A 27,935-nucleotide genomic window follows, 5' to 3' on the forward strand; every position below is an offset into this window, starting at 1 on the left:
CGAAATGGTCTTTTGCGACACGTGACCTCGCGATTTCGCATTTCACCGATGTTTCGCCGGCGCCTTCCTCTGCGCGTCAACAAACACTCGACTACTTGGGCTGGGGGCGAACCTGCGTTGACAATGGCCACATCCTCTAAGAGGGTACCGATGATGTGAGAAGCGATGGGAATCCCAGGGCAAGTCAAGAAGAGCTAACCTGACATTCTACTGCCGCCGCTGACTGTCTCGCAGCATCCTCAAGGAGATCGGCAAGGGCGAGCGGGTTGCATTGGCGAAGCTCGCCATAGAGCACCTTGAACAGTCGAAGCGACCACTCCGAATAGCCATTGATGCGGCAATATGGAATTTCCAGACTCAAGCCGGTCAGGGCGGGAAGAATCCTGCATTAAGGACTCTATTCTACCGGCTTGTTAAACTACTGGCTCTTCCCATCGATCCGGTCTTTGTTTATGATGGTACCAACAAGCCCCTTACTAAGCGGGGACGGACAGTATCTCGATATGGCACGTGCATCTCGAACGAAATGTCGAAGAAGCTCATTCAGGCGTTTCGATTCCCGCACCACACTGCTCCGGGTGAAGCTGAAGCCGAGTGTGCAATGTTGCAGAGCAAAGGTCTGGTTGATGCCGTCATGAGCCAGGATGTGGACGCAATTATGTTTGGCTCTACGCTGACGTTGAGGGACTGGTCGAAAGAGGCTTCCAAGCATAACTCGTCGCCTACACATGTCAGTGTCCTTGACCTTCCTAGAATTAAATCTCTATCGGGGCTGGATCCCAAGGGGATGATCTTGGTGGCGTTAATGAGTGGTGGCGACTATGATGAAGCTGGTGTCACCGGAATTGGATCGACTCTGGCTTGCGAGATTGCACGGGCTGGCTTTGGAAGCGACCTCCTAGAACTGGTGCGCAATGCTGACGAGAATGGTATCAAAGAATGGCGTGAGCGTCTTCAATACGAGCTTGAAACGAATGAGAGTGGCTACTTCAAGATGAAAAGGAAGTTGGTCAAGATACCAGAGACGTTTCCCAATCGCAAAATACTCGGTTACTATCTAAATCCTGCCGTTACGCCCGAGGACCAATTGCTGAATCTCGAAACAAAGTGGCGGGAGGCATGGGCATCCGAGGTTGATGTCCCAGCTATGCGTGAATATGTCCGAGAGACGTTTGAATGGGATTTCAAACCAGGAGCCTGGAAATTTGTGAGGGTTATGGCACCCGCCCTACTTACAAACAGGCTGCTACGCAGGCAACAAAGTGGAATTTACTCGGCAGATCAGATCCTTGAGCGAAGGAAACATTTCATAAGCGATGGAATTCCCGAGCTCAGAGTCACTATGATCCCGGCAGATATCGTTGGCATCGACTTGCACGCGGAGAAAGACAGCCCAGAGCATCTTGAAGCTCTGACTGCAGACGATAAAGGCCAGGATATACCCGAAGATGAAGCCCCCGAGGTTGTTCCCCCCAGTCCATCAAAGAAGAGGAAAGGGCCTCCTTGGCTTCCAGATGCACCTGAAAAGGTCTGGGTTGCCGAAACGATAGTAGAGGTAGGCGCTCGGGACCATCTCCAAGAATGGCGTCGATTACAAGAAGAAAAAGCGAACGACCCGAAGAAGTTTGCTGCTCGGAAATGCGAGAAGACAAAGGATACCAACAAGCCCAATGGATCAGGTGTTATGTCCGCCGGGACCCTCCTGAACTACATGGTTGCTTCGAAACAATCTAGCCAACCAGCGATAGCAAGGAAAGCTAGAATTGCTGCCCCTTCTCGTGATCAGGACAGCGTTGGCCCTACCCCGGGTCTCTCTACACCACCAAAGCTGGCGCCTCGCCAAAAACAGCTGCTTAGTTCACCGATCATGCATGACTTTTTCAAAATCAGCAAGAGTCATCACCAGCTGTATGTTCCCGACGATCCTTTCAGGGAGATCCCGAACACTCCAACAAGGAAGAAACCTGTCGACAAGCCTGTCGAACTGAAATCTTCTCCCCCTGTGCAGCCGAGTAAAGAGAGGAGGAAAAAGCAACCTACTGGAGACCTTGGCCTTCCACATCTCCAAGATGTGTCGGCGTCAGTAACGAAGCAGGACACGACGAGGCGAAAACAAAAATCCCACGCCGAGAAGGAGCTTAATCCAACTGAACATTCAGAGTACGGCAGTCCTACAAGAACCAAGCGGACAATTGAAAGTTTCTTCGCCCCTTACTTAGCTGCAAACAAGCCTGAGAAAACTTTGGATAGTAATCTCACATACTTTGCAGAGGATGGTGGTCGCATACCTCCAGAGCTCACAACCGGCCTCAGCACCAGCTTTCCGGTTAGACATCTCCGGGCGTTGCCTCGAGATAGTCTTCCTGGCACGTGGAAAGAAGTCGGTGGCGAACCCAGCCCAAGATCTGGAACTCATTCATCGAACGCGCGGCGACTGCGAGTTAGCATAGTCGACTTGACTGGGGATTGAACCCGTGATGGCCGCGGTCAAGGCCTCTTAACTTTCCAGAAATCTTTGTTCTCGAAGAAGGTTTTGCTTCGAGTGACCTCCACGGCAGCAGCTTCGATTGTTGCAATTGCGCTTGGCTTCTCAACGCGAACTTTTGCAACTGTGTGGCCGTAACTCAGGGTGACGACTTGTGCCACTGCAGAAGCAAGAGCCTCGAGTGTATGATAGGATGATCCTTTTACCCGCTATAGATATTTGTTAGCGGGTATAACAATTATAGAAAGCATACCAAATATACCTCGATGATTTCATCAACCATGTCGTGCAGCTCCGCCGTATAGTGCGTTTCAGTTGGCTCAGGACCAAGGGCGGTTGTTATCACCGGGATACTTATGTCCATGGACAATGATTGCTTGTAGAGCCGTTCATGAGGATTGACTCCAATAATGCAGCTGCAAGCGATACCCTTGATATCAAGGGTCAAGGTAGGTGTCATGACTCCAGGAGTGGAGTTGTCGACCTGAAGGCGGTACAAGACTCCTTTGTTCACTTGTAAGAGTGCCTTGGGAAACAGGATGTCGATGTCGAGAAAGGCGTATTCAGGCATGAGTTGAGCAAGTTGATCAATCAGGACGTGGATTGTCTGATAGGGCCCTGAATTTGCCAGGACGGCAGAGATACTCTTGTACAGTTTGCCATAGTCCAGAGAGAGATTGACGTCGTCCTGGGCCGCGGCGGCTTCCAGATTCGACCGTGGGTGAATTTCGAGGTTGACAGACACAGGCTGTGGTTTCCCGTACCGACGCCAGGCATCGAAACCTACAGCTAAATCGAATTTGAGGTTCTTGAGAATGACCTTGTCCATGTTCGCTCGGGTGGTCAGGCTATGGAACGGACTCGAAAGAATGTAGAAGTCACCTTATGTAGCCTTGGAACGAAAAAGATCAAAGTACCCGTGACATGGTTTGACGTGTTAGTGCTGGAGTGAGTGTTTCCGGGGGTCGATGAAGAACAAAGGAGAATTGATTTTCCGTGCCCCGACCAGTAGCCTACACGTGACGATCAGAGACGACTTCGACAAACAGCCAGATACCCAACAGAGCCGTTGGTTTCCTGGCCCGACACAGTCACTATGCCTTCTGCTGGCTAATGGTGCGCAAGACGATCAGCAAGCGAGCACGACGGGTGGAGGCGACGGAGGCAGCAAAGACAAGAGAAGGGAGCCATGGCGTCTACAGTCGCCTCCGCCATTCGCCCTGGCCTACGCGAAAGACAAAAGTCCGGCTCGCCTCACACTCCAAGCCGGTACATCTCCTCAGTCCACTCCTCCCCTGGTTCCTCATTCTTTCGAGCCGAGGAAGACCCTATCATCATCGAACTGAACCCTCGAGAACTCAGCGCGGGGTTCCAAGGGGAGAGCGGCCCTCAATGCACGATAGCATTTGCTCCTCAGAACTCCAGACGAGTAGGAGATTATCGCACGTACTTGGCGAGCTACAAGAGAAGAGAGGAGAACATACAAGCTCGATGCAAGGACTACGAGTTATGGAGAAGCGATGTGAAGGACGTGGACTTGGGGTTACTGGACGACAAGCTGGAACGAGCAGTTAGAGAAGCATACACTAAACATCTACTGGTCGATGCTGGAGGTGCGAGGCTTGTTCTTGTTCTGCCGTCTCTTGTGCCGCATCCCGTCCTTTCAACCATCTTGACCCTGCTGTTTGAGCGCTGGAAGTATTCCTCAATCACGCTTCTGCCTTCGCCCACAATGACGATTGCTGGTTCGGGCCTGCGCTCAGGTCTGGTCGTTGACATTGGCTGGGAGGAGACGGTTGTAATGGCCATCTATGAGTATCGAGAAATTCACATGCGGCGGACTGTACGCGCTATGAGAGCTCTGACTTGCAAAATCGCGGCATTGCTGGACGGGGTCAGACAGGGACAGAAGGATTCTGTCGAAGGAGACTTGGTGTTTGATTTTGACTTTGTAGAAGACTTTATCGACCGTGCGGGAGGCTGTCATGGCCTGCTTCGACCCACGGGAGAAGGGCTGGCTGAGGGAATTGCAGGCATGGGTTTGGGAGAACAACAGCCACCAGCAGGAGGCGATGATCTCCTCATCGATTGGCCTACAGACTCATCCTATCGCTCTGTATCGATATCTCGTGCGGCACTTCATCAGGCATGTGTGGAAAGTCTGATAGGCCAACAGAATGAAGACCATTCAGACGACCATGAACAGTCAATCAGCCAAGTGCTCTATCGGACACTCCTCGATCTCTCTGCAGATGTACGCAGCGTATGTCTACCCAGGATCATTTTCGTCGGCCGCGGGGCTAAGGTCGCTGGATTGTCTGCGCGGATATTGAATGAAGCCAATTCCATCATAAGTCAACATGGTTGGACAGCTGTCAGGGGCAAGCATTTTAATGCTAGGAGGAGTGGACTTACGGAGCTTGCTCAGGGTCGAGCTGTACCAGCGGAAGCTCGACACGATATCACCATTCCTGTAGCTGGGGATTTTGTGGAGGAGCGGCTCTCAAAACAAAAGTCTCGGGACCCGTCAACGTCAACTGCTATCCCTATGACTGTTCGTGAAGTGAGCTCTCTCGGAGCCTGGGCTGGCGCAAGTCTGGTAGCAAGCTTGAAGGCAAGATCATTTGTCGAGATCGAAAGGGAGAAGTTTCTTTCGCAGGGCCTTGCGGGAGCTCATCGAGACCTGGATTCATCTGTCACTTCTCAGCGGGCGACGACGGCGAAGAGCACCGAAAGAACTAGCTGGACTTTGGCGGGTTGGGCGTGATGGCATCGTCTGAGAACGGGTTCCTGCCGTTTCGTCGACAGACAGGATCTCAGCTTCCCTCGACTACGACTGCGCCTGCGGTGGTGCTTGCTGTTGTCGTTCTCATCGCCATGGCGATATGAGTAATTGACCACAACTTGTGCCGAGCCATGGTATGAATTGAATGAAGCAACTATTGTAATTTCATCTCTTTCTTTCGTGTTATGCCGTCGTTGAACGTTTGCTATCTTGGTCTTGGAATTAGTATCAAACAATCAACAAACGCACCGCATCTTTTGGTATCTCAAAGAAAGCCACTGCCCCCGATACCCTGGAGAATGACACCTCCCATTGACTGCGGTTGCTTCGAAGCTATTGTTCACTACCTCACCCCCAAGAACTGGCCCTTGTTTCGAAAGGGTGGTGAGAACAAATCAGACCAGCAGCCTCGACGCAACGGCCTATTCCGCTGGCGACGTCGAAGCACGAGAAGAGGAGCTGCCCCTAGAAGACCGTTCTTGGCGACAATCTATGAGGAGGATGAAAGCACAGTCGGTGACGGTGAATACCGCCTCACCGGCGGATTCACGGCTGACGTCTGAATGGCAGAGCAATCATTCACGAGACGGTACGGCCGGACATCAACAAGATCCCTCCTCTCCTACCGTTACCCATCAGCCTTCGCAAGCATCCCAGCCTCAACGAGAGACTCCAGTGACCGCCGATCCAACTTCGACTACATCGCCAACTGAAGTTGGAGTTCAGGGCAGTCCGTCGAACCCAGTTAGATCTAAGAGACAGCGAACAATCCGGTTTGCAGAGGCAAATCCTCCATCCAGAATGAAACAGCACGATTCCGCGAATGAGCCTGCGCAGACCGCGATGTCAACCTGGAGTGACACCAACCCCGGCACTGCAGCCACAACCGCACAAGATAACGGTACCTCCACTTTGACCCCTGATAAAGCAAACGATACAGATGGTGAGCCGGCCGGACAGATCACTAATGTCATGCCAGCTCCGCGTTCCCAAAGTCGCCAGAGCCAGCGTAGTGCAGATGAGACTCAAGACTACATCAAGGGCAAGAGACATCTCGAAGGCCAACTCAACCGTCACCTCGGCCAGCTGGATCGCATCCGTCGGATAGTCAAGCAACTCAACAGCGACTTGCAGGAATTGGAAGGACAAGTGAGCGAAGACAAGCGCCTCGACTGCGATGATCCCTTGTTGTTTCGGGTGTTGCAGGACGAACTGGAAAGTCTCCACGATTTTCGCAATAAGTGTAAGTGCCTGGATCATTTGACGTGCTTAATTCTCAAGACATTGCTAACAGTAGAGTCTTCAGATGCCCACGTCGTTGCGTTCCACAATCAGCAAATTCAAAGCATTGCCGACCAGAGAGCGGAGCTGGACAAAAACCAGGGCTTGGAGTGCACGGTCTACCACATGTATCTTGGCCACATCAAGCACGTTGAGTGGTACAAGTTGTTCTCCTAAAAAGAGTCAGATGCCTGGAGAGCTCGTACTCTGCTAGGTTAAGACCCTGTCACACCTTGGATGGACACACCGCAATTGGAACGAGGGTGGGTTGAGTGATGCACTGATGGCTTGGACATTGATGGGTGCGCGCAGAGCAGAGTCTGGAGATGAGATTTCCTGGGGTGAATTGAGCATAAATTGGCCAGTCCTAACAACTTGTCACGGCGATCTCTCTTCTGAGTCCAATCAAACGAGGTCGATTGATTATTGAGGATAGATCCAGAAGGATATTGTGACTAAAGGGCCTATGAAATTTTGCTACCTTGTGCGAAAAGAAATCCATGAACTCAAGCTTCAATTCCCAAACTCCGACATTTTGCTCTGAAATCGTCCATGCCCACATATGCGCCGCAGACTCGGCGTTTCCCTTCAAACCCCAACCTGCCATGCAAGACGCGCCAGTTGTCAAAGATGACCGGTTCGCCAGGTTGTAGTTTTACAGTGATTAGGAACTCAGGAGATTCCAAGATGCGCGCCCACTCGCGTGCTGCGGCGTACCAGTTCTTCAGCGCCGTGTGATTGGGGAAAGTCGGTGTGGTAGGGGTGTCGCGGTCGAGGTTATTCCAACGAATTTGGACGCTGCGTGATGGAGGGGAATTGTTAGCAGGTGACTTCGTAGGTGGGTTGTTGGGAAGTAGAAGATCAAGTGAAGGGGACAAGGGGAGGTTTATTAATAACAATTTGGTGGCACTCACAGTGTCGACGGGGATGGCGACGTGATGGAGGGATTTGGCGAAGAATGACAAAAGACGGGATATCCCTGGAGATTGGAGGCGGTGTTGTAGAAGGAGCCCTCTGGTGCCCCTCGAGCGGCCGACTTGATGGGATACGTCGCAAGCGAGCGGTAGTGCTGGGGGAACTTGTCGTACAGGTGAGACGCGGCGGCGAAGCCGTCGACGAAGGTGGACTCGCCTCCCGTGCCTGGCTCGGACGGGTCACTCAGGGACGTGTGCGAGAGGAGGTGGAACAATTGAAGGCCGGCCGGGTCGGTGAAGTAGGTCGTGTCCGTGTGAGGCGGGAGCGGGTCGTTGGTGTAGGCCGTGTCGATCGGGTTGACTTCGCTCGTGAAGTCCCAGAAGCCGCCGTAGTGCGTGGCGCGGATGTGCGCGATGCGTTCGATCAGCCGCTGCGTGGACGCCGGGTCGGCGGGAGTCGACGGGATGAAGCACAGGCCCGTGTTGTGGATGGCGGAGAGGAACGACTTGAGACCCTCGGAGGAAGACCCGGACATGATGGCACCGTATTCCACTCGTGGCATCGAGGACGTAGACAGGACGGGGGCCCATTGTCGGGAGGGCGTGCGCTTGGATGTCGTGGTAGATGATGGTGACGACGACGGCTTGGACTGCGTGAAGGGCGGGTGCGTCTCGAGCCAGGACCACGGGTAGAGACTCTTGTGGTCGTCGCTTGGCCATGTCACTTGGAGCCCGTCGGGCGTGGGCTCGACGTTGGACACCTTGATGTCCGGGTCGATTGTGAAGGTGTCGAGTTGTCGCTGGTGCGTGCTTGGGTGTTGGCACTCGGCGCAGGGGCAGTGGTCGCGGAGCCAGAAGGACGGGAACCGCATGGCCGTGCCGTGGAAGTCGACGAGCACTTCCTGGTTCGCCATGTCGTTGACGAGCACCTGTGGCACGGACGACGTGCTGGAAAGGTGCCGTTGTTGAGAGGGGAGTCGTCGCCATCCTGGGTGAGACTGTGGTTGGCAACTTGTATGGCGCTGCTGCTTCGTGTTCTGTCCGGTGTGCGAGGTTCTCGGTGACACAGATCCCGAAAGGCGCCTCGAAGGAGCAAAACAACTCACCTCCCGTGCCCGGCCGCGAGAAGGGGCTCTACGGGCCACCTGGGCAAGGATTCCGGCTGTGCGTGTTTTCATTATTATATGCGCCGGCCGATTCTCTGGTGGTATTTTACTTCGAGGCGTAGACTGAACGGCTGCCTATTGGGATGGGAAAGCTCTCTCGGTCCTCGAACACAGTTTTGGGATGGTATTCAAGGCTTGAACAAATTCGAGAAGCTCGTTGTCTGACTCCTAAGGCGAAGTCGGAGAGCACCGGCCAAGAGGGATGTGGGATGCAAGGCTGAGATTTGGCCAATTGGAATGATACATTGTCAGCCTCGCCAGCCTCGCAACACCCTCACTCCTTGGTCCAGCCTTACAACTTGTACGAATCCAATCAAACCGAAGCTCACAATGCCTCGATCTGGAGGGGCTATATCTACGTTATGACAGTTTCAAACTAGGTGTCTTGCAGCATGTGTCGCAACAACTGTACAGAGGCACTAGCTTTTGCTGCGCTTTTGCGGTGCTGAAGCCTGGGATGTCGTACTGTACTTGGCTCGAGGGTGTGATAACATCTCCTTCCATTTGGATTTTGGAAACGTCATCGACGTACCATGGCATCAACCTCCCACGTTGTCACGATTGCTCGAGTAAATTTCTAGGCAGCTGAAGATCTCTAGACCCCTGAGGTATCTTTCGAAAGCTAGTGATAAGCACATGCACACAGATGAGCGATTAATGCCATCAGGTCATCTGCTCTCGTCGATCTCAAACCTTGAAAGAATAATTGCTGCTGGGCCACGTCAGTATCCTGCGACCGCATGGAGATATGTAGCGTTCATCTTGACCGATCCGTTCAACACATTAGGTATGCTGCAGGTGTTATTGGACTTGCTCGCATTCAAACTCCGGGATCGGTCTGGTCTCTACTCCACGGACATTGAGACTGTATACCTTGGGACAAGGTTTAAGATTAGACTGGGATATCGTACGTGACACCAAAAAGCTTATCTCAGGAAATCAACAGTAACTTGCTTTCTGACCAGCTGCCTAAACAATGTTCCAGCAGCTTCGTACGTAGTGCCCGGTTAAACCGGCAAGATACGACCGAGTTTTTGTTTTGGTCTCGCCCGGACCTGAGTTTTAAATGACTTTTCAATTTGACATGCCTTGGCCCATGGTTGTGTGACGCCTGCTCGGCCCGAGAGCGGCAAACTCTGTCAGACTGAAGGATTTCGGCCCGTCGGTGTTAGCGACTCGCAGCTCCCGTCGGATGGCCCACTGGCGTCTGGCGACATCGGATGACTTTTCCTCTTGATAAACACGCGCTGTCGGCTCGATAACAATATCATGACGATGCCTTAATAACAAAAGTACAATTAAGATGGCGGATGTCAATGCAACAGACCATGCGGTGAATAGCAGACAAACATTGTCCCCAAGCAATACTCGAGAGTCTGCTCTTTCTCGCGAACTTTCTCGCCAAACAACAAACCCTGAATATGGTGATCTCGGCCCAGATCCGGATGAAGATGGTTTGAGCGAAAAGACCACCAGAGACGCTTCAGGGTCTCGAGCTTCAGGGCGCGACATCAACCTGACGCGGACCATCACTAGACGGGAGACCATTTTGTCGAGGATTCGAACGAGAGCACCGATTGGAAATTTCAGCCACCCGTTAGAACATCAGAAAACGACTGTCGAGGATTTGGTTGATTTCGATGGCGAAGACGACCCCTACAGACCAGTCAACTGGGCACTGAAGAAAAAGATCGTCACTACGGCTCTTTACGGTTTCACCACCATGACAGCGACCTGGTCCAGTGCTGCGTACAGTCCCGGAACGAGGCAAGTGGCCGATGAGTATCAGGTTGGGACACAAACCGCTACACTGGGTACGACCTTGTTTCTCCTCGCTTTCGGCATTGGCCCTTTATTATGGGCGCCACTGTCCGAGGTCTATGGAAGAAAGCATGCTGTCCTGCCGCCCATGTTCGTCGCGGCATGCTTTGCATTTGCTACCGCAACCGCGAAGGATCTTCAGACCATCATGATCACCCGGTTCTTCTGCGGCTTCTTCGCCTCGGCCCCGGTTACGAATACGGGAGGCGTTTTGAGCGACCTGTTCCCTCCCTCTCAACGGGGTATTGCTATTGCATCGTATGCTATGGCTGTCGTCATAGGACCAGTCTTTGGGCCAATCGTTGGTGCTGCTTTTGTCGTTCAGCCAAGCCTCGGTTGGCGATGGTCTGAGTATCTGACAGGCATAATGATGCTTACTATCTTGGTGATTGACATGATCTTCTTGGATGAATCGTACCCGCCACGTCTACTTGTCTACAAGGCCCGCCGGCTGCGCCACCAGAGCGGAAATTGGGCTTTGCATGCCAAATTCGAAGAATGGGATGTATCAATCAAAGAGCTGGCGACAAAGGTAAGCATATTGGCAATGACTTTAACGTCGCAGTGTGTACTTACATGTCCAGTTCTTGGTCCGACCTTTTCAGCTTCTTATGACGCCTATTTGTGCGCTTGTTGCGCTATATGCAAGTTTCTGCTATGGCATCTTGTACATGCAGCTCGGTAAGTGCGATACACTGTGACTCTGGAACGTGGAAGTACTCACAAGGCCAAAGGCGCCATTCCGATTATCTTCGCAGAACACCGAAAGTGGAAAGAACTTCCTTCAGAGTTACCGTTCTTGGGCATTCTCGTTGGCGCATTCACTGGTGCCGGCATCAATGTCTATAATCAGCTGGTTTACAATCGTAAATCGGGGGGTAAGACTTGCCCAGAACTACGTCTGCCGCCGATGATGCTTGGCTCTTTTCTTTTCAGCGCCGGTGAGTCTCCTCGGCCGACTCTCACACCGAATGACCTCTGATCTAGATAGGCATGTTTGTGACAGGCTGGACTGCAGATCCAAAGTAAGCGGTCTGAGCCCGATTCCCGTCAGTCATTGACAATTTGCATCAGATATCACTGGATCGCTCCGACTATCGGCTTGTATTTGACCGGTGTCGGCTTTTTTACCATTTTCCAGGCTGCGCTCAACTACCTCGTGGATACTTTTCAACGATATGCTGCTAGTGCAGTAGGAGCGAACAGTAAGCTCCTTCAGCTTGTTTCTGCGACGGCGCTAACCAGGGATACAGCTTTCTTGCGGTCATGCTTTGCAGCAGCGTAAGTGTATGATACATACATGAGAAGGATGAAGTTGACTTTAACCCCTCAGGTTTCCTCTTGTTGTCTCACCACTTTACCACAATATAGGTATTCCGTGGGGTACCAGTATATTCGCTTTCTTCTCTGTGGCATTGATTCCAGTACCATTCTTATTCTTCATCTTCGGCAAACGGATAAGAATGCGAAGTAAATGGAGCAGATTTTAGATCGCAAAGGATTCGCAAAGGGCTACCATGGGCAGGCAGGTACAAGTTTGAGCATAATTCGATATACATGAAAACTAATAAGGAATGAAATGAAGTTGAAATCGATGGTAATCTGATTTCCAATGAATGAGTTTGGGATGACTTCGAAACTGGAAGCGTTATGTTGAGTGGATCTAGAAAGCCGATTTGGACTAGCGCAGCCTCAATCGAACTATAGGGTCAAGCACTCCACAAGTGATGCTATATTTGATGTACTTATACTCCACCGTACTTGCGAAGCATTCGAAGGGACTCTCGCTACATTCATGAGAACACTTCTCCGAATCCATGGATTATCCACGAGATGGGGGGTTACAAAAAAGCCTCCAGGGAGATCTTGATATTAGTCTCTGAATTGTTGGCCACTCTCTTGTAACACCTGACCGCATCGCGTGCTACAACAGGATGGCAGTTGGAGATGACGCCAAAGATCTGGAAAGTGTGGTTGACAACCCGGAAACTACCCGTTCCGACTACCTACATCTTCACCGGCGCTATTGTCATTGATTGACTCCTCAGGTGAAAACGTTGAGTGTAATGCGTAAGTCAGGACTCAGCTGTGGTCAGGTCGTGTCTGTCACAGAACCAGTGTACGATGTGGAGAGCGCTGGAGAGGAAGCAGAAGACGTCGATTTGAATGGCAAGTACATTTTACCCGGTTCTGGAACTGCCACGTGCATTTAATAGCTGTACAAGGAAGCATGAACCTCGACGAGATACTGCAGTACCCACCCCTAACTGGTCTTCTTCAACGGCAAAAAGGTGCACAAACTATGATTGACCGAAATTCTACGACGGTTAGAGATTGTGGTGGAGCTCTGCTGTCACTCCAGGAATCATTTGAAGCAGGGATACCTCCCGGACCTTGTCTGTTTCTGTCGGCTTACTCAATCCGGGGGTTCTGGTGATCCTCTGTTGGACAGACGCCCAGGCTCATGACCTTTCATGGTCGCGCCTTGAGCAAAAGGGTCGTCTACCACTGCTACACATCGTCTCTGTGAGGGTGGCGCAGACCCTTGACGCATCTACCCCTGGGTATTCAAAGCTGATTTTCAGGCAGCTGGTCATCAGAGGCACTTCCACAACGGCCGTGCAAACCGCCAAGTAGAGTCAATGCTCGTCTTCTAAATGGACCACGGTGAACTCCGATTTTGAGGGGTTGTTAGATAAGATGACCTAAATCAACTTCTTGAGCCAGCTAGAAATTCTTCTACTGATGTCACTACTCTTATACGGGCGACCAGATTTCCAAGATCAAAAAATTCAATAGACTTGAGCTGAGACCCCCGATTATACGGGCGATTGCTCCGAATCGCCCCTATCACGTCCTCAGCATAATCGGCCGGGGTGGGTGCCGTTGATGGAGTATTCACGCCCGTTGTGGATTCAAAATCGCCCGTCTCGTATTCGTACTCGTACTCCCTGGATAAGTAACCATCGAGTTCACGCTTTTCGGTCTTTCGTCTAAAGACTCCGGCCGTTCGTTTCAACAGCATCGCGAGAGCATTTCAACACCATGGCGATCATACCAGCACGCAAAGCTGTCGCATTTTCCGTCAAGAGGGGCCAGGAAGTGAGGATCGTTAACACACATGGGAAGCAAGTGGTGGATTTCTGGGCCTTCAACCCTGATGATGCGAACGACTTTTTGTCCATGGTTCATACCAGAACCATTTTGCTCAAGGTGTCTCTTTCCAAGGGCGACACCCTATACAGTACAAGGAGGAAGCCCATGCTCGTCTTGACAGAGGACACAACAAAAGGCGTGCACGACATCATCTGGTCGGCCTGTGACGCTGAAAGGTATCGCATGCAAGGATTCGACGGCTACCATGACAATTGTACCGACAACATGCACCAGGCCTTGAAAGCCACCTTTCCACAGTTTCACATCGCGGATGATTGGGTCCCCGATCCCCTGAACCTGTTCATGAATGTTGCCATTGATCACCGTGGCACGCTAGACATCAAGAACCCGACCTCCGAAAGGGGCCAGTTTGTAACCCTGCAGGCACAAACGGATCTCATCATCGTCACCAGCGCTTGTCCTCAAGACATGGCCCCAGTCAATGCCGGTATGCCGACAGATTGCGAGTATCTGGTTTCAGACGCGGGAAGCCTCACCCAAATTCCACCCACGCCATCAGCGAGACCCCGTCGCCGTGTCAAAGTGGCCCTGTCCTTTGATTTCGACGCGGTATCACATTGGCTCGGCACGGGTTGCCACCCCGACAATAACATGGCCGACTATAGCTCCGGTATCTTTGCAGGCCAAGTTGGAGCTCTCCGCCTACTTGACATGCTGAAGAAGTGCGGAGTCGCCGACCAGGTGACATGGTTCATTCCGGGCCACACCATAGAGACGTTTCCTGAAACAGTCCAGCGGGTGGTTGAATCCGGAGCGGAAATCGGGCTTCACGGCTACTCTCATGAAGGAATCTATCAGATGACGGAAGAGCAGGAAAAGGACGTTCTGCTCAAGTGCATCGACGTCGCGACAAAGTTGTGCGGCAGAAAGCCACGGGGATACCGAGCCCCCATGTACACCATTAGGGAGACTACAGTCAAGCTGCTCCGCGAACACGAGTTCCTCTATGACACATCGCTCATGCATCACGACTCGCAACCCTACTTCACACCCAGCGACCCTCCAATCAAGACCATCGACTTCTCCAAGCCGGCTTCTTCCTGGCTTCACCCGACGCAGATCTCGCCGCAGTCATATCCCCAGGGTGAACATCCTCTGGTGGAGATACCGTGTGGATGGTACAACGAGGACATGATGCCGCTGCAGTACCTCCCCCATTTGGCGAACAGCATGGGCTACGTGTCGACTCGCGTTGTTGAGCAAATGTGGAAAGACAAGTTCATGTGGCTCTGGGAAAATTCGTCTGAAGGAAGTGCCTCGGCGGACTTCATCTTCCCGATTTTGATGCACCCGGACACTTCGGGTCTCGCCCATATCATCGGCATGTCTGAACGGTTCATCATGTGGCTGAAAGGATTTGGAGACAGCGTGACGTTCTCGACTCACGAAAACATTGCCAAAGAATGGCTCTCTGAACAAAAGCAGAATTTGGGCCTTGCGTGAGACAGAAAGGACTTTGAGATCCCCGGCGCCGCGTATGATGCTGAACCAACCTAATTTAAAAGATGTACCGTAGATTCTCTGTTCAAGAAAAAATACAGTCACTGTCTATGGGTATCGACTGGGGACAGAGAATGTCAGCGAGAGCGGAGGCGTAAGCTTTAGTATGCCGAGCAAAACGTATGTACAGGTTTCCACTCATCCGACGGTTATGTGAACTGTCGTTGTTAACAGTCTTTGGATAATTTGAAAGAAAGAAGTCATGACATTCTAAAACATCTTTGCTAGGTCGATTATTCAGGAGTGTCTTCCTACGGGCCGCTTATCAAAAGCGACCCCAGATATCGAGTTAGCCCAGGCCACAAGCTTTCTGGGCTCGGTCCACAACCTGATTGGGAGCCTTTGCGACCGGCCCCAAACCGCCGCCTCCTAGCCGGTTTCTGTAGGTACTTCAGGGATATGCCTACAATATCTGCTTACCTCCTCCCTCTGAGTCATCGGTCATTGCCTCTACCTGTCTCCGCAGGGAGTTCGTTTCTTGAATCAACGGTGATCACAGGAAACAACTCAAGAAGCATTCACACTTTAGCTCAGGTGAAAATTTCCGCTTCAATCAAAGCAGTTGATATTATTGTACAGAGCACTTTCTGGGATGCAGCCATTCAGCCTTGGACTCCCTGATGGAAAAGTCGTCAGTGGCCTGCACAGCTTGAATCCCACTTTAGGGTCCTCTAACAAGCAGACTCCCACTCGCAATCCGACTCCACTGATTGTGGCCCTGCACGGCGGCACCTATACTTCAAAGTACTTCGATGTAGACGAGGTCTACTCTGCTTCGACAGTCAGCAACGCACTCGGCATTCCGTTCGTGGCCATCGACAGGCCAGGCTACGACAGTTCCACAGGGTTTACTTCGACGCCCGCGGGATCCAGCTACGCAGAAGAATCCGGACTATGGCTTCATCGCCACGTCCTCCCGCTTCTATGGTCCAAGTACGGAGTGTCCAGCGGTTGCAGCTGCATCGTTCTCCACGCTCACAGTCTCGGAACCATTTCTGGGATTATTGCCGCGACACTGCACGCAAAGGAATCCGAGGAGGGTGGGAAGAAACCGTCGTATCCGCTGGGTGGGATTTCTATGTCTGGATTTGGAAGTCAGCCCACCGAGTCGCCAGTCAGTCCCCAGGACATTGGGACAACGCCGATTGTGATTCCCCCCGAGGTAAAAGACAAGATGATGCTCCAAGAGGGACACGCCGACCCAAGCGTCTACAAATACACGGGTGCCTTGAACCATTCAATGTCCGTCGAAGAGATGTCGTCGGCCGGAACAGTCTGGTTCCCCAGGTGGAGGGAGCTGGCTGGGTCCGTGGTGGTGCCCGTGATGGTCGGTTTTGCGGGTCATGACCTGATGTGGAATGGGAACAAGGAACACCTTGAAGAATTCACAAGCGCCTTTACTGCCAGCGAAAGGGTCGACGGCAGCGTCATCACAGGAGCTCCGCACAACTTGGAACTGAGCTATTGGTCGCGAGGATGGTATGCCAGGTGCTTCGGCTTTGCCCTGGAGTGTGCGGCGCGTTTCGAGCAAAAGACGTTGTCTCTTTGAGCGCACGGGCGCGGCGTGGCGCAGCGTCACCGACTAACTAGAGCGTCCTCAATCGTCCTCATTTAAAAAGAGCACCTCGTTCCAAGTTTGAAAATGAGCCAGACGTTGAACCTCCAGAGGTGGTGTGCTTTCGTGCCAGAACCCTCAGACTTTCTATATACAAACTTCCCGGTCCACAGAATTCGAATTCTACCTATGCCGTCAGGTCTATCATGTCCTGCCAGATTTCATCCATATAGTAGATAGCCGATATGTGACCTCCTGGAACCATCTTCAATTTGGCCGATCTGTAGTTCTCCACAAGCCAGCCATTGTTGCTTCCGCCAATGTGATCATTCTGCGACGCCACGACCAGTATGGGCTTGGAAGCGTGTTCGTCGTCCAGCATGGCGGGCGCAAAGCCCCAATCCGAATGAATGACATCGGAAATTTCCATGAACCCGTCCCAATTGTCGCACGACCTCATGGCGATCTTGGCCGTTGTCTCGACCCACTCATCCTCGGTCCTGTCGTTCTTGCGTAGCCACTCGGCCAGCTGGACCTTCTCGTCGTCGTCCATCTTGTCTATGATCGTCTGGCGAAGAAAGCTCTTGGCGCCGTCCAGCTTCTGGAACTTCGACGCCACCACGGACCTGAAAAGCCTCTGCAGAGGCCGCAATGGAAGCTGCGAGGGCGGCCCAAAGGAGACCCAATTCTGCCACGACAGTCCCCTCGCGTATTCCTTGTCGTACTTGACCGGCGAAAACCCCGCGAGCAGAACACACCCGACGACTTTGCGGCCGGCGGGGAATACGTCGTAAGGCGCCCCATAGAGCATTTGAGCTTGCACTGTGCCGTACGACCCGCCGCCGAGGTAGATGGCATCGAAGGCGCCGTCCGGGTAGAAATGCTCCAGCAGAGCCGTCATGTCCCTCGCCAGGCCGACGTGGTATGGCACGCTCATGTCGCGGGTGCTCGAGCGGCCCATGCCCGGCAGCGTCGGCGCAATCCAGTGTACCTCCAGAGCGCGGCACGGCGCCGGCACGTCGGGAGCGACGCCTACACTCATCATGCCGGAGAAGAAGATGACGATGGTCCGTGATGTCGACGGCCCGTTGTGTGCATACGCCAGCTGTCGTCCTCCTGGCAATGCGAGTATGTGCTCCTCGTCGCCCGCTGCGCGGCTGTATACGTTGTCCATCTTAGCCGTGGAGGTCAGGATTCGCTCGCGATGCAAGGGGGTCAGTACTGTTTGGTCGACTGGGTCTCTAGGAGTATGTAGAACGAGAAATAGAACGAGAAAAGTGAAACTAGTTCGAGGACCGAGGAGACGTCAGTGAGCGAAGAGCATCTCATCAGATTGCGGACTAGAAACAGGGGTCGTTCATTCTGGATATCAGAGCGTGCCAGGGCACATTGAAACTGATATGTCGGATTGATGGTTGGGACTTCGTCAAGCAGCAGCTGAACGATTGAGTGTTGCCTGTTTACCAATGGCTAAAACGCAAAAGAAATCACCGAGCCGACATTAATTGGTCTGACTCAGCATGCATGGACGGACCGGACCTTAACCAAGAGCAGTAGAGCGCGAGGTGCCGTGGACAAAACCCACCCACAGAGTGCAGTCTTGTGTATACATCACAGCTTTATTACATAGTTTACATGAAGAGATGAGGTGACGGAGGATATGGGGAGGGATATATGGCAGCCTGGGGCCCATACATACTCCGCAAGGCTGGGATCAGATAGGGGCCTGACATTTTTCCCTAGCCCTTGGCTAAGTTACCCGCGTCATCAACCAAGGACCCCTGCTTGAAGGACGGCCTAGGGAGTAGATAAATTGTCCATGCTGGGCTGAGCGTACATCCCTGCCCTTACTTTTCCCGAGGCGTCTTCCATGGAGCCTGAGGTGCACATCCCCGTCACTAGCCTCCACAGGGAGGACCGTGTTATCGGGACTTTGCTTGAGCGGAGGGTTACTTCCAAGTCTCGTGGGGAGAATATAGTATCATACCTGGGGAGTGACTCGATGTAACCTTCCTATTAGGTCATCGCGTGCATCCTGACATATCAATGCATCGTTGAAGACTTGTTTGAAATCAGATCTCTGGCCACCCGAGTGCCTGGCTATACAAAAAGCTATGTTTTGTGACCTGGGTTGACATACATCGCGTTCAGCTCAGCTCGATGCTATTCGAGGATGTCCCGGGCGTCAGTGTTGTACTTATGAGACATTCGAATCACTCTCGATTGTGTATGGACAGGTAAATGGCTTGGTCTGGACTCTTAAGTCGCATTTCAACCCCTTTCAAGTATGGATGATATGTGGACTTGTCCATGCAAACCTAGTCTCCCTTTCTTGTGTAAAATGGTCGGTGCACAAAAAGGAGATCACGTCCGCTCGAGCTCAACCCTCCAGCGAATATCCCACATCGCCAGACTTGTTCGCCAACTCAATCAATCGCCGCCGCATTCCTTCTGCACGACCGCGCTCCAAGTCCGGCATCTTGGAGAAATCGCATTGATCGATCCACTCGCGCAGTCCATGCTGTAGGACATTCCTCGCGCGGAGACTGCCACCGTTGGAGTGGCCGACACTTCCGTGCAAAGTCATGCGTTCCTTCTCGCTATTGTACGCCCCGCGGTGCAGGATGTTGTTATTGTAGAAGACGACATCACCAGGGCCCATCTGCACGTGCAGTTCGCCAGGGAGACCTTTCTCGTACGGGTCGGCGGCACGCTCGGTAGCTGTCCGCGCCCGTCTGTGGGAACCCGGGACGACTATGAGACTGCTGTCGTCGTACAAGGCGAGGTTCCACTGTGTATGCCATGCCGGCTTAGCAAGACGTTCGAGCTCCTCCTCGGGAGTGGCCTTCTCGGAAATGTCGTCGCGGTGCCAGCGGAGTTCAAAGTCGTGGTCGGGGCGGACGAGCAGGTTGAAGAGCTCCATCACGAGCTCATCGTCTCCACACTGTAGCAGTTCCTTGGTGGGGTTGATGAGAGCGTCGGAGAAGTAGGTGGCGGTGAACAAGTCGTGCTCGAGCATCGCTGGATGCATAAGGCCTTGAACGCCCCAGATGCCTGCCTCGGCTGGGTTCTGGCCTTCTTTGACGTTCCAAGGGGGAAATTGCTTCGGGAGCGTGCGTACGTGCGGCCACTGGCCTTGTCGAGCGAGGGCAGTTACCCGTTGGCAGGCGTCGCGCAGTTTCTCGATCTCCCCGGGTGTCAAGGCGGACCTGATGACAACGAAGCCATCGCGCTCCAAGGATTCGACATTGGGAGATTTTGCCATGTCGGGGTGATTGAGACAGCGATATTGATCAACTATGAGAACAACGTTTGCTGAACCAATATCATTATATAGTCAGCCTGGGGACAGTAACGGTGTTCTTAAATGGCAGGGCGCCTATCTCGAAAGAAACTGTTTTCTTATATCGCGTTCACTCGAGTTCTGAATGGTTTTGACCTTCGGACGAGGGTGGACGTTGTCTGATTGTTCCTGATGTAACGTCGCAATTGTAGCGCTGAACAGCCAATCAAAGACATATCAAGGGCTGAAACGTACCGTTTGCTTCCCACGACTGGGTTTGCCTTTGTCATTGGCAGTGTCCTTTGGGGTTAGTGCTAGAATCGCTATAGTCTGATTCATACCGGGAACCTATATGGTCATGGGGGTAACGGGTGATCAAACCACCAATGCCACGATTGAATATAAGACGATATCCTGGGCGAGAACCGGTCAGAGACAATATGGAGTGGTTGGTGTCCGGGCAGATATGGCAGATCCTGCACTTCCAGCCTGAACTCAACCTCACACTGCTGCCATCAAGCCCGGGGGTCCAACGTTGTTTCCGTCTTTCTATCATCTACAGCTGCAAGGACTAATGTATAGGTTTTGATGGCCTTCTCGACTGAGCGACCTACGTAGCCTTCTTGTGCATCTCAAATCACCTCTGCGCCAGGTTTGACTGAGCTGATGATAGCTAACAGAACTGTCTGGTGAAACCTCCATCTCCGCCACAATGCCCAACCGTAGAAAAGGCGTATTCAACAATTAAGCAAGTGACAAAGGCTTAATATTTCTTAGAGATCGCTGTACGGACATATACTCCTGTAGATTTGTGCCGAACAGCTCGCACAGGATAGGCGCGTCGAGCGGAACGCACTCAAGAATAGCTTGCTCTGCAGGTGATCGTTCATTTTAATGGCACGAGTTGTTGCCAGTTTAACAACCCATGGCGTTCTGGAGGCTTCCCTACCAAGGCAGGAATTCCTGGCGCTCCCAGGTTTCTGGGGAAATATTGAGGATTCTCCTAAAAGAGCAATATCATCGGTTACCGCAAAGTCGAAATGATAGGCGACAAAGGTCCTCCCGAACAGTTCCATCTCAACTATCAGCACCGATGTGACGCAGGAGAGTGTGTCGTTAGGGGCGGGCCGCACAGAGTAGTTTCGCTGGTAGGAAGATATGTGAGTACGCTCGATTGCTTCAGATCATACCGTGTCATTTGTGTCATCTCGTATTCGAAGAGATTGATGGTCACAATCTCCTGTTGGAGTTGCAAATACTACCTTAAGGCCCGTAAATCAACATCATGAAGCTCAGGGAAGCATGTCAAGAAAGAGACAGGGGCCCTGACAGGGTATCACTGCGAAGTGCAAGTCTCCCTCGAGGCTCGTATCTATTCGGAATTCACCGTCCTTGTACCTCAGGGTCTGGGTCTGGGAATAAAAGGAAATATCTTGCGCGAATCCTGCCTTGATCAGCATTACCGAAGCAACAAGATATCGTCGCTGAATGAATTCCCGGCTTATGCGGGCGTTCCAGCCCAGCCTCCTTCCGAAAAGGGAGCGGCCGGGGTCGCTCCGGATCCAACACCGATTAACCCGGCCCCGTAGGCTAATGATAAGGGCTTTGGATAAAGTTCAGACACCAGGATCACGACCAGACGTAAGTAGGTCAACTCGCACGTGTCTGTCCGGCGCGACAAGAACCCAGCTGAGGCTGTTGCGAGGAACCTTGCACGCGCTGAGCCCGTATGGATGTCGAGCTCGCAGTCCTTGGCAGACCTTCAGGGTTTTGTCATGCAACCTGACGAGCAACCTGGGACATCAATCTGTGAAGAAGAGGAGACAATAGCTCACCGATGCTTTGAACCTTAGCGCCTCGTCTGCAAGATTGAGATGATGTTTAGGAGTCCAACAAATCAGTATGGTTGAGACAAGCTAGACTCTATGGATGTCGGGCTATGATCCATATCATTTGGTACCACACACGCAGCGACATTCGGTATCCAGAGTCGATCGAGTTGCGCGATGCATCACTCCAACTTCTGCATCAACCTCGATAATATGGCTCCTTCCACTCCTCGTAGTAATGAGACATTTCCGTGCCCGAGTTGTGGTAATTGCACTTGACGTAGAAAGGCTCGTTCTGCGGACTGCAATCGAGGATTGACTTATAACATCCAAGACTCTTAGCGACGGAGTCGAGGGATGCTAACATTTTCTGGCCCAAGTGTTTTCCTTGATGCTCCTTGGCTATCGAGACCTCTTCGATATGGCCGCATATACCGCGATTATGAATGCTGGGCGTATCTCTTGTTAGATGATGGCAGAACCCCAAAGCTCGATCTCGAATCGTGTCGACGGGCTACCATGCAAGACTTACAATTTCTTCTCGACAATTAGGCTCCCTGTGCCCACAATGCGACCCTCATACTCGATGACAATAAGGTAGTAGGTGCCTTTCCCCTGCGTATTCATTTCATCGTAGCGTTCATAGAATTCTTCTTCTGTGAGATCTCCGACCCATGTCAAGACCCGTAAACAGTCCAAGAAGCCTTTGGCAAAGTCAGTCCTCTCTAGTGATCGGACAGTGTAGCCTTCTGGAAGAGATGCCTTGACTTCATCTGAGATCAACGAGTTTGGGAAGAGACCTTCTGAGGCAGTCATGGTATCGTTTGGACGCGATCAATCTGATCAAAGGCTGTTGATAGTGGGGCTCAATTTTCACAAGTTTATCGAGATGTGATCTAGTGTTTGAGGAATTAAATGAATCTGAGATCAACCAAAAGAATGATAATGTTTAGGTTCTAGGCTCAAAGCACCAACAATAAGTCAACAGGAAAGATTCTCAGGAGTTCTTTGAGGTTATATCCATTATCACCAACATGGGTTGAGAAAGGTAACGTTACATGGAGTTGAACGCGAAAGCCCGATTGTGCTTACATAACATAAACCCAATGATATCAACTTTAATCTTCGCATGTGATGAGATGTACCTCAGAGGAATCAAATTCAAGCCATAGCGAGGGACAACAGTTAAGATGATTGATGCGGCCAGCTAGGATAACATTTAGAATCTCAACTGAACGATAACGCATCGGGCCCTTTGGGTGAATTCGCGGACCGACATCCTTCTTTTGCTCTCATCTCAGCTCAAACCTCTTTGGTGTCTCGTACCGAGGTGCTGAAATCAACAACATAGTTCTTGAACTCCTTAGTTGGAACTTCCAACTCAAACATGATATCTAGTTCCTTGAAGGTTCGCCCTTTGGTCTCCGGGATTCGGTAATACGCCCAAATAAAACAAAGGAAAGAGATGCCACCGAAGAAGAATCCGCACTTCCCTCGCATGTTCGCCTGATCCGGGTTGATCATATATGGAATTGCGACGGTCATAACAATGCCAATAGTAGCTTGCGCTGCCGTGGCAAATGCAATGGTCTTACTTCGTACCCTTGTAGCGGGTACTTCGCAGAATAAGACGTAAGCGACCGGGCCGATAGATAAATCGAAGAAGAAGTTCCAAAGGATCTGATTCGAACAAGTCAGACATAAGCCACTCATCCAAAGCACGAGAAGAATAGTTACCATCAAGGAAGACTGCGTCCAGATGACGGCAGGCCGATTGAGATAATTTGGTGCACAGTCCAAAATTGCAATCACAATCATTAAAAAGGACATGATGAACAAACCAGTATTGTAAATACGTCGACGGCCGACCTTCAGGAGCAGGAACCACGAACATATGGTCCCCACCCAGCCTAATGCGAGGTATCCTAGGCCCATATCGAATGCCTTCTCACCTTCAAGGCCAGCCACTGCTTACTGTCAGTTGAACCCGAGAAAAAGGTATCATGAACCCAACGCTGAAAGAAATAGGTGACGAATCCCAACATATAGATACCTGTCTCATCATAAGCTTAGATAGCTTAAGGTGTATAGAAATAATAATGAATACCTGACAAGACCTGAATTGAATAAACGCCAGGAGCAATCTCAGTTCGACGACGATTGATCTTCTTGAAGCAGTCCCGATATGTGCTTCCGGCCTCCATGGCGCGCTCAAAACGATCTGTCTCGATGATCATGGCCAGAGTGGACTTGACGTCGACTTTGGAAGATGAAAGGCTCCGTAACGCCTTCTCCGCAGCATCATAGTCACCCTTTCGAGCTAGCCACCAGGGAGACTCCGGTGCAAATGGCATTCCAGCAAAGATGAGGATAGGCCACAGCCACTGGAGGGAGAAGCCTATGGAATAGGCCCAGTGGTTGTCGATCTTTTGGGTTCCCGCCGCGACTCCATAGGCGAGCAACTGACCAGTGACGAACGTCAGGTTGACAAAAGCCGTGAGCATGCCTCGGAGGGCCACCGGACACACTTCCGATGCATATGCCGGTGCGATGACAACGTAACAACCCAGAACCAAACCACCAAGCAATTCGCCGGCGAGTAAGACCGATAGTGACCTCGCGAAGAACTGGAAGAAGACAAGGCCAGTTGTTGCAAAGACGCATGCCATGAATGTTTTCTTGCGACCGTACCAGTCCATCGGATATCCCGCGAATAGTGCTCCAACTACCTGACCGATGGGGCTTCCCATCATCAGGCCAGTCTGCCACGGAGCGGAGATGATGTATCCGTCTTGGAACTTGTAGCCGAAGTCTCGTTGGAAGGCAGGGATGGCGAACAGGTTTCCAACAAGTTGAGGATCGAAGCTGGCCATCAGGATGCCCAGAGAGAAGTACATGGACCAGGCAACAGCGGTTGGGTACAGACGAATTGCATCTAAAAACTTGGATTTCTTTTCATGCTCTGTGGCAGCCTGGGCCCTCTCATGAAGGACTTCATCTTTCGAGATGGCTGCTGCAAGAGCAGCTGTGTCGTGTTTTTCAGTGGCGAGGTCGGCCATGGTAGCCATATTGGCCATGATTGACGGTAGACTGTTGGATCGGTTTGCTGGTGACCAGAACGGTGGGTGGTGGGAGAGGGCGTTTCAGTCGTGCATCCAGCACCGGTAACCACTAAATCGAAGATCAGGGGTTTGGGTCGATGGACTATAGTTCTGAACAGTCGAGGTGGCCTGGGGGTCTGGATTGATAAAGAATTGTCTGTCTTGTAAAGAATTTCTCACTTTGCCTAGTTCGATGCGGGCAGAATATCACCACTCCAACGAAGCCGTGCTTCCACGTCGATAGCGAGCAACAAAGTCAGAGCGAAGCGCCTTATCAAGAGTAGTTCGCTCTCATTTCGAAGTACGGCCAGACCAAACCGCGGCTTTGGTTGCAACGAGCCTCGTCACAGATTCTTATCTTACCTTCCATATTGGTCTTGGGCTTAGACAGGTTCTGGAATTCGAGTCCAGCCTAGGCCATTCTCAGGGGAATAGTGATGTTCCGAGGGACGGGTAATTCCGACTTTGCGGAGGACAAGTACAGACTTCCATAGGGCTTGTAAGGGCTGTATACGATGATCGATGAAACGTTGGGATACTACCGTAGCTTCATATATCTCAATCAGCATGATCTATGGCAGGGGACAAGATAGCTTAAGGATCACTTACCACTTACAATGCGTCGAAAAGGCAGGGGTCGGGCTAGTCAGGCTAGCCCTGTTGAAGCAAGTCTGATCTCTGCTCTCCATACCGAGTGCGGAGGTTATCAACGTGAGAATGTCATTGTCTGCACGGTCATCACCACGCCACCTTGTATGAAATGTCTCGATATTGGAGCGTAACTGAAGCAGCGTCGTTACGGCAGTTGGCACTTGAGTAAAATGAGGTACGATACTCACAAACACCCCGTACACGTACAAGCTGTTACCAGGTTTCCAGTAGGTCGCAATACTCACATGTTTCGTAGTCGAAGTAGCAGTCGTTGAATTCGTCCAGACCCATCAGAAGCCACACATCTGTCTGGGACTTATAGGAACCCCAGACTTTATGAGGGTTGTCAGAGCAATCTTAATCTCAGATGGCTGTCGCCAGAATTAAGCTCAGCGTTCATGCGAAGATGGTAGGTGTGCCGGGACGGAACGGCACCATATTTCCCCGACCCGGGCCAGAACGTCCAGATTTCAATATCTGGTTAAAACAACACGATATATGTTCGATAACGGGGTGAAGAAGAACAGCAGAAGGTGTTTTCGGAAGTTAAAATACGTACAGGACATCTCTCGAGATGGCAGACCCTCTGTACGAGCTCTTGAGGCCTCATATTATAGAAACCTCTCCAACCACAACCACGACGTCAGCTTCCAATCTTGAGATATCTAGATACTTGTCACGTTTGGTTTCTCTCCGCCTGGTTGATTTGACCACAACCGAGCCACAGTCTCTGGCTCAGTCCGCTCAATCAAATCTGGTCTCAATCCAAGCACTAAGCTCACGTTCACATCGCACAACGACCACCTCATCAGACCAGCTGTCCACACTCCGCACATCATTACCCTCGTTATCCTCTTCAGTCGATGCCCTTAAAGGCGCCATCCCCGACCTCGACTCGAGCGCGGTCAAATTCGCATCGACATACAACCGCTCCAAGGACGAGACAACAGGCGGCAATGCGCTTCTCGCTAGGCGGCGGGAATCAGCCATGCTGGCCCGCCAAGCCGACAAAACCCAGGACATCCTCGAGCTTCCCTCCCTTCTCTCCGCCGCCATAGCATCGGCAAGCAGCAACGCCAACGCTACATCCACTTCCGGTGCAAACTACACGCAAGCCCTCGATCTCTTCGCACACATCAAACGCCTCCAGATCCTATACCCGGACTCCCAGCTAGTCAAGGATGTCGTCGCGGATGCCGAAGTCGCCATGAAGGAGATGACGAGCAACCTCATCTCTAGCCTGCGTACACAAAACATCCGCCTGGCCGCCGCTATCCGCATGATAGGTTGGCTACGCCGTGTCGCTCCCGAACTAGACACGTCCAGCTCTGAGACACGCCCGTCGAAGGCGCCAGGCACACAGTTCAGCATGTCCTCGTCGTCTCAAACCACCACATCCCAAGACGAAGGGCACTTTGGTGCACTGTTCCTCTGCGCCCGCCTCGCCACGTTTCTCAGCATGACCGAAGCTCTCGCTCCACTGCGCGAGCTCGCCGACCAAGAGACACAAGCGCGAAAAACAAACGGGTCCTCGACATTAGCGACGCGCGACACACGACCCGACGTCACCCGCAAATCATCCAGCTCCGGCGGGAGCTCATACAACCCTCTCGCCGGCCAACAGACCGAAAGGTACCTGAAGCGTTATATTGAGATATTCCGCGAACAATCCTTCGCCACGATAAGTATGTACCGGAGTATATTTCCCGACGATGAAGGCGGAGCGGGTGGTGAGAGCAACACCAAGTCTTCGTCTCAAGGGGACACTGGCTCGAATTCACCATCGCGCTCGCTCTCACTTTCACTCTCTCTGCCTCCAGCTTTACAATCCTTCCCGCTCCACCTGGTCGAGATCTTCATGGCAACGTTGAAGGAGTACCTGCCCAACATTACGGACCCGGCAGTAAGGGAATCTCTGCTCATGCAAGTTCTGTACGCGGCCAACAGTCTAGGTCGACTAGGTGCGGACTTTAGTCTCATGATTGCGACGCTTTATGAAGATGACGACGACGACGACGACGAGGAGGAGAAGGAGAAGAAGGAGAAGGAAGAGGCAGATGGAGAGGAGGAGAGTTCCGAAATCCCACAGAACGGCGAACCAAAAGACGAAGACGACGACGCCGGCGAGCACGTCGACAAAAGTGATGAGGAGCAAAAAGAGTCAGAGTCAGAGGAGACATCGCCCGTCGTACAGTCTCTGCCGCAGCCGCGACAGTTGGCCGAACCAGAATGGATCTCCGTGATCAAGAAACACCGTGTCCAAGCAGCGAGATTGGAGGCGCTTGCGGCAGGCCAGGACCGGGTCGTGCAGAGGCGCGAGCCGAGCGACATTGCAGTCCGATAACACATCCCGTTAGGTCCGACACGGAGGATTCTTTGTCTTTGTC

General features: G+C 52.0%; 13 protein-coding genes across 13 annotated transcripts; 7 read left to right on the top strand and 6 right to left on the bottom strand.

Annotated features, from left to right (window-relative positions):
• Positions 1 to 123: 123 nt before the first annotated feature.
• Positions 124 to 2,470, top strand: PV08_11542 (uncharacterized protein; the record flags this gene model as incomplete). The annotated part of the gene is made up of 2 exons (XM_016385850.1): positions 124 to 155; positions 235 to 2,470. 2 exons carry the CDS (start codon positions 124 to 126, stop codon positions 2,468 to 2,470), a joined length of 2,268 nt encoding a protein of 755 aa, XP_016230794.1.
• Positions 2,471 to 2,487: 17 nt separating this feature from the next.
• PV08_11543 (dihydroneopterin aldolase) lies at positions 2,488 to 3,314 on the bottom strand (the record flags this gene model as incomplete). Its single annotated transcript, XM_016385851.1, has 2 exons — positions 2,488 to 2,694; positions 2,748 to 3,314. 2 exons carry the CDS (start codon positions 3,312 to 3,314, stop codon positions 2,488 to 2,490), a joined length of 774 nt encoding a protein of 257 aa, XP_016230795.1.
• A 360-nt stretch (positions 3,315 to 3,674) lies between these two features.
• PV08_11544 (uncharacterized protein) lies at positions 3,675 to 5,252 on the top strand (the record flags this gene model as incomplete). The annotated part of the gene is made up of 1 exon (XM_016385852.1): positions 3,675 to 5,252. One exon carries the CDS (start codon positions 3,675 to 3,677, stop codon positions 5,250 to 5,252), a length of 1,578 nt encoding a protein of 525 aa, XP_016230796.1.
• Positions 5,253 to 5,569: 317 nt separating this feature from the next.
• PV08_11545 (uncharacterized protein) lies at positions 5,570 to 6,728 on the top strand (the record flags this gene model as incomplete). The annotated part of the gene is made up of 3 exons (XM_016385853.1): positions 5,570 to 5,782; positions 5,841 to 6,513; positions 6,577 to 6,728. The coding sequence occupies 3 exons, from the start codon at positions 5,570 to 5,572 to the stop codon at positions 6,726 to 6,728; spliced, it is 1,038 nt and encodes a 345-aa protein (XP_016230797.1).
• A 329-nt stretch (positions 6,729 to 7,057) lies between these two features.
• Positions 7,058 to 8,379, bottom strand: PV08_11546 (trimethyllysine dioxygenase; the record flags this gene model as incomplete). Its single annotated transcript, XM_016385854.1, has 2 exons — positions 7,058 to 7,349; positions 7,466 to 8,379. The coding sequence occupies 2 exons, from the start codon at positions 8,377 to 8,379 to the stop codon at positions 7,058 to 7,060; spliced, it is 1,206 nt and encodes a 401-aa protein (XP_016230798.1).
• A 1,555-nt stretch (positions 8,380 to 9,934) lies between these two features.
• PV08_11547 (uncharacterized protein) lies at positions 9,935 to 11,737 on the top strand (the record flags this gene model as incomplete). The annotated part of the gene is made up of 6 exons (XM_016385855.1): positions 9,935 to 10,984; positions 11,037 to 11,133; positions 11,187 to 11,393; positions 11,444 to 11,477; positions 11,527 to 11,657; positions 11,706 to 11,737. The coding sequence occupies 6 exons, from the start codon at positions 9,935 to 9,937 to the stop codon at positions 11,735 to 11,737; spliced, it is 1,551 nt and encodes a 516-aa protein (XP_016230799.1).
• A 1,760-nt stretch (positions 11,738 to 13,497) lies between these two features.
• On the top strand, positions 13,498 to 15,072 carry PV08_11548 (uncharacterized protein; the record flags this gene model as incomplete). The annotated part of the gene is made up of 1 exon (XM_016385856.1): positions 13,498 to 15,072. One exon carries the CDS (start codon positions 13,498 to 13,500, stop codon positions 15,070 to 15,072), a length of 1,575 nt encoding a protein of 524 aa, XP_016230800.1.
• A 649-nt stretch (positions 15,073 to 15,721) lies between these two features.
• Positions 15,722 to 16,678, top strand: PV08_11549 (uncharacterized protein; the record flags this gene model as incomplete). Its single annotated transcript, XM_016385857.1, has 1 exon — positions 15,722 to 16,678. The coding sequence occupies one exon, from the start codon at positions 15,722 to 15,724 to the stop codon at positions 16,676 to 16,678; it is 957 nt and encodes a 318-aa protein (XP_016230801.1).
• A 193-nt stretch (positions 16,679 to 16,871) lies between these two features.
• PV08_11550 (uncharacterized protein) lies at positions 16,872 to 17,858 on the bottom strand (the record flags this gene model as incomplete). The annotated part of the gene is made up of 1 exon (XM_016385858.1): positions 16,872 to 17,858. One exon carries the CDS (start codon positions 17,856 to 17,858, stop codon positions 16,872 to 16,874), a length of 987 nt encoding a protein of 328 aa, XP_016230802.1.
• A 1,206-nt stretch (positions 17,859 to 19,064) lies between these two features.
• Positions 19,065 to 19,949, bottom strand: PV08_11551 (uncharacterized protein; the record flags this gene model as incomplete). Its single annotated transcript, XM_016385859.1, has 1 exon — positions 19,065 to 19,949. One exon carries the CDS (start codon positions 19,947 to 19,949, stop codon positions 19,065 to 19,067), a length of 885 nt encoding a protein of 294 aa, XP_016230803.1.
• A 2,046-nt stretch (positions 19,950 to 21,995) lies between these two features.
• Positions 21,996 to 22,612, bottom strand: PV08_11552 (uncharacterized protein; the record flags this gene model as incomplete). Its single annotated transcript, XM_016385860.1, has 2 exons — positions 21,996 to 22,245; positions 22,329 to 22,612. The coding sequence occupies 2 exons, from the start codon at positions 22,610 to 22,612 to the stop codon at positions 21,996 to 21,998; spliced, it is 534 nt and encodes a 177-aa protein (XP_016230804.1).
• Positions 22,613 to 23,098: 486 nt separating this feature from the next.
• PV08_11553 (uncharacterized protein) lies at positions 23,099 to 24,864 on the bottom strand (the record flags this gene model as incomplete). Its single annotated transcript, XM_016385861.1, has 4 exons — positions 23,099 to 23,476; positions 23,534 to 23,763; positions 23,811 to 23,849; positions 23,904 to 24,864. The coding sequence occupies 4 exons, from the start codon at positions 24,862 to 24,864 to the stop codon at positions 23,099 to 23,101; spliced, it is 1,608 nt and encodes a 535-aa protein (XP_016230805.1).
• Positions 24,865 to 26,122: 1,258 nt separating this feature from the next.
• PV08_11554 (uncharacterized protein) lies at positions 26,123 to 27,892 on the top strand (the record flags this gene model as incomplete). The annotated part of the gene is made up of 1 exon (XM_016385862.1): positions 26,123 to 27,892. The coding sequence occupies one exon, from the start codon at positions 26,123 to 26,125 to the stop codon at positions 27,890 to 27,892; it is 1,770 nt and encodes a 589-aa protein (XP_016230806.1).
• Positions 27,893 to 27,935: the final 43 nt, after the last annotated feature.

This window comes from Exophiala spinifera, assembly GCF_000836115.1.
Source record: "Exophiala spinifera strain CBS 89968 unplaced genomic scaffold supercont1.9, whole genome shotgun sequence".
In the NCBI taxonomy this organism is placed as follows: domain Eukaryota; kingdom Fungi; phylum Ascomycota; class Eurotiomycetes; order Chaetothyriales; family Herpotrichiellaceae; genus Exophiala; species Exophiala spinifera.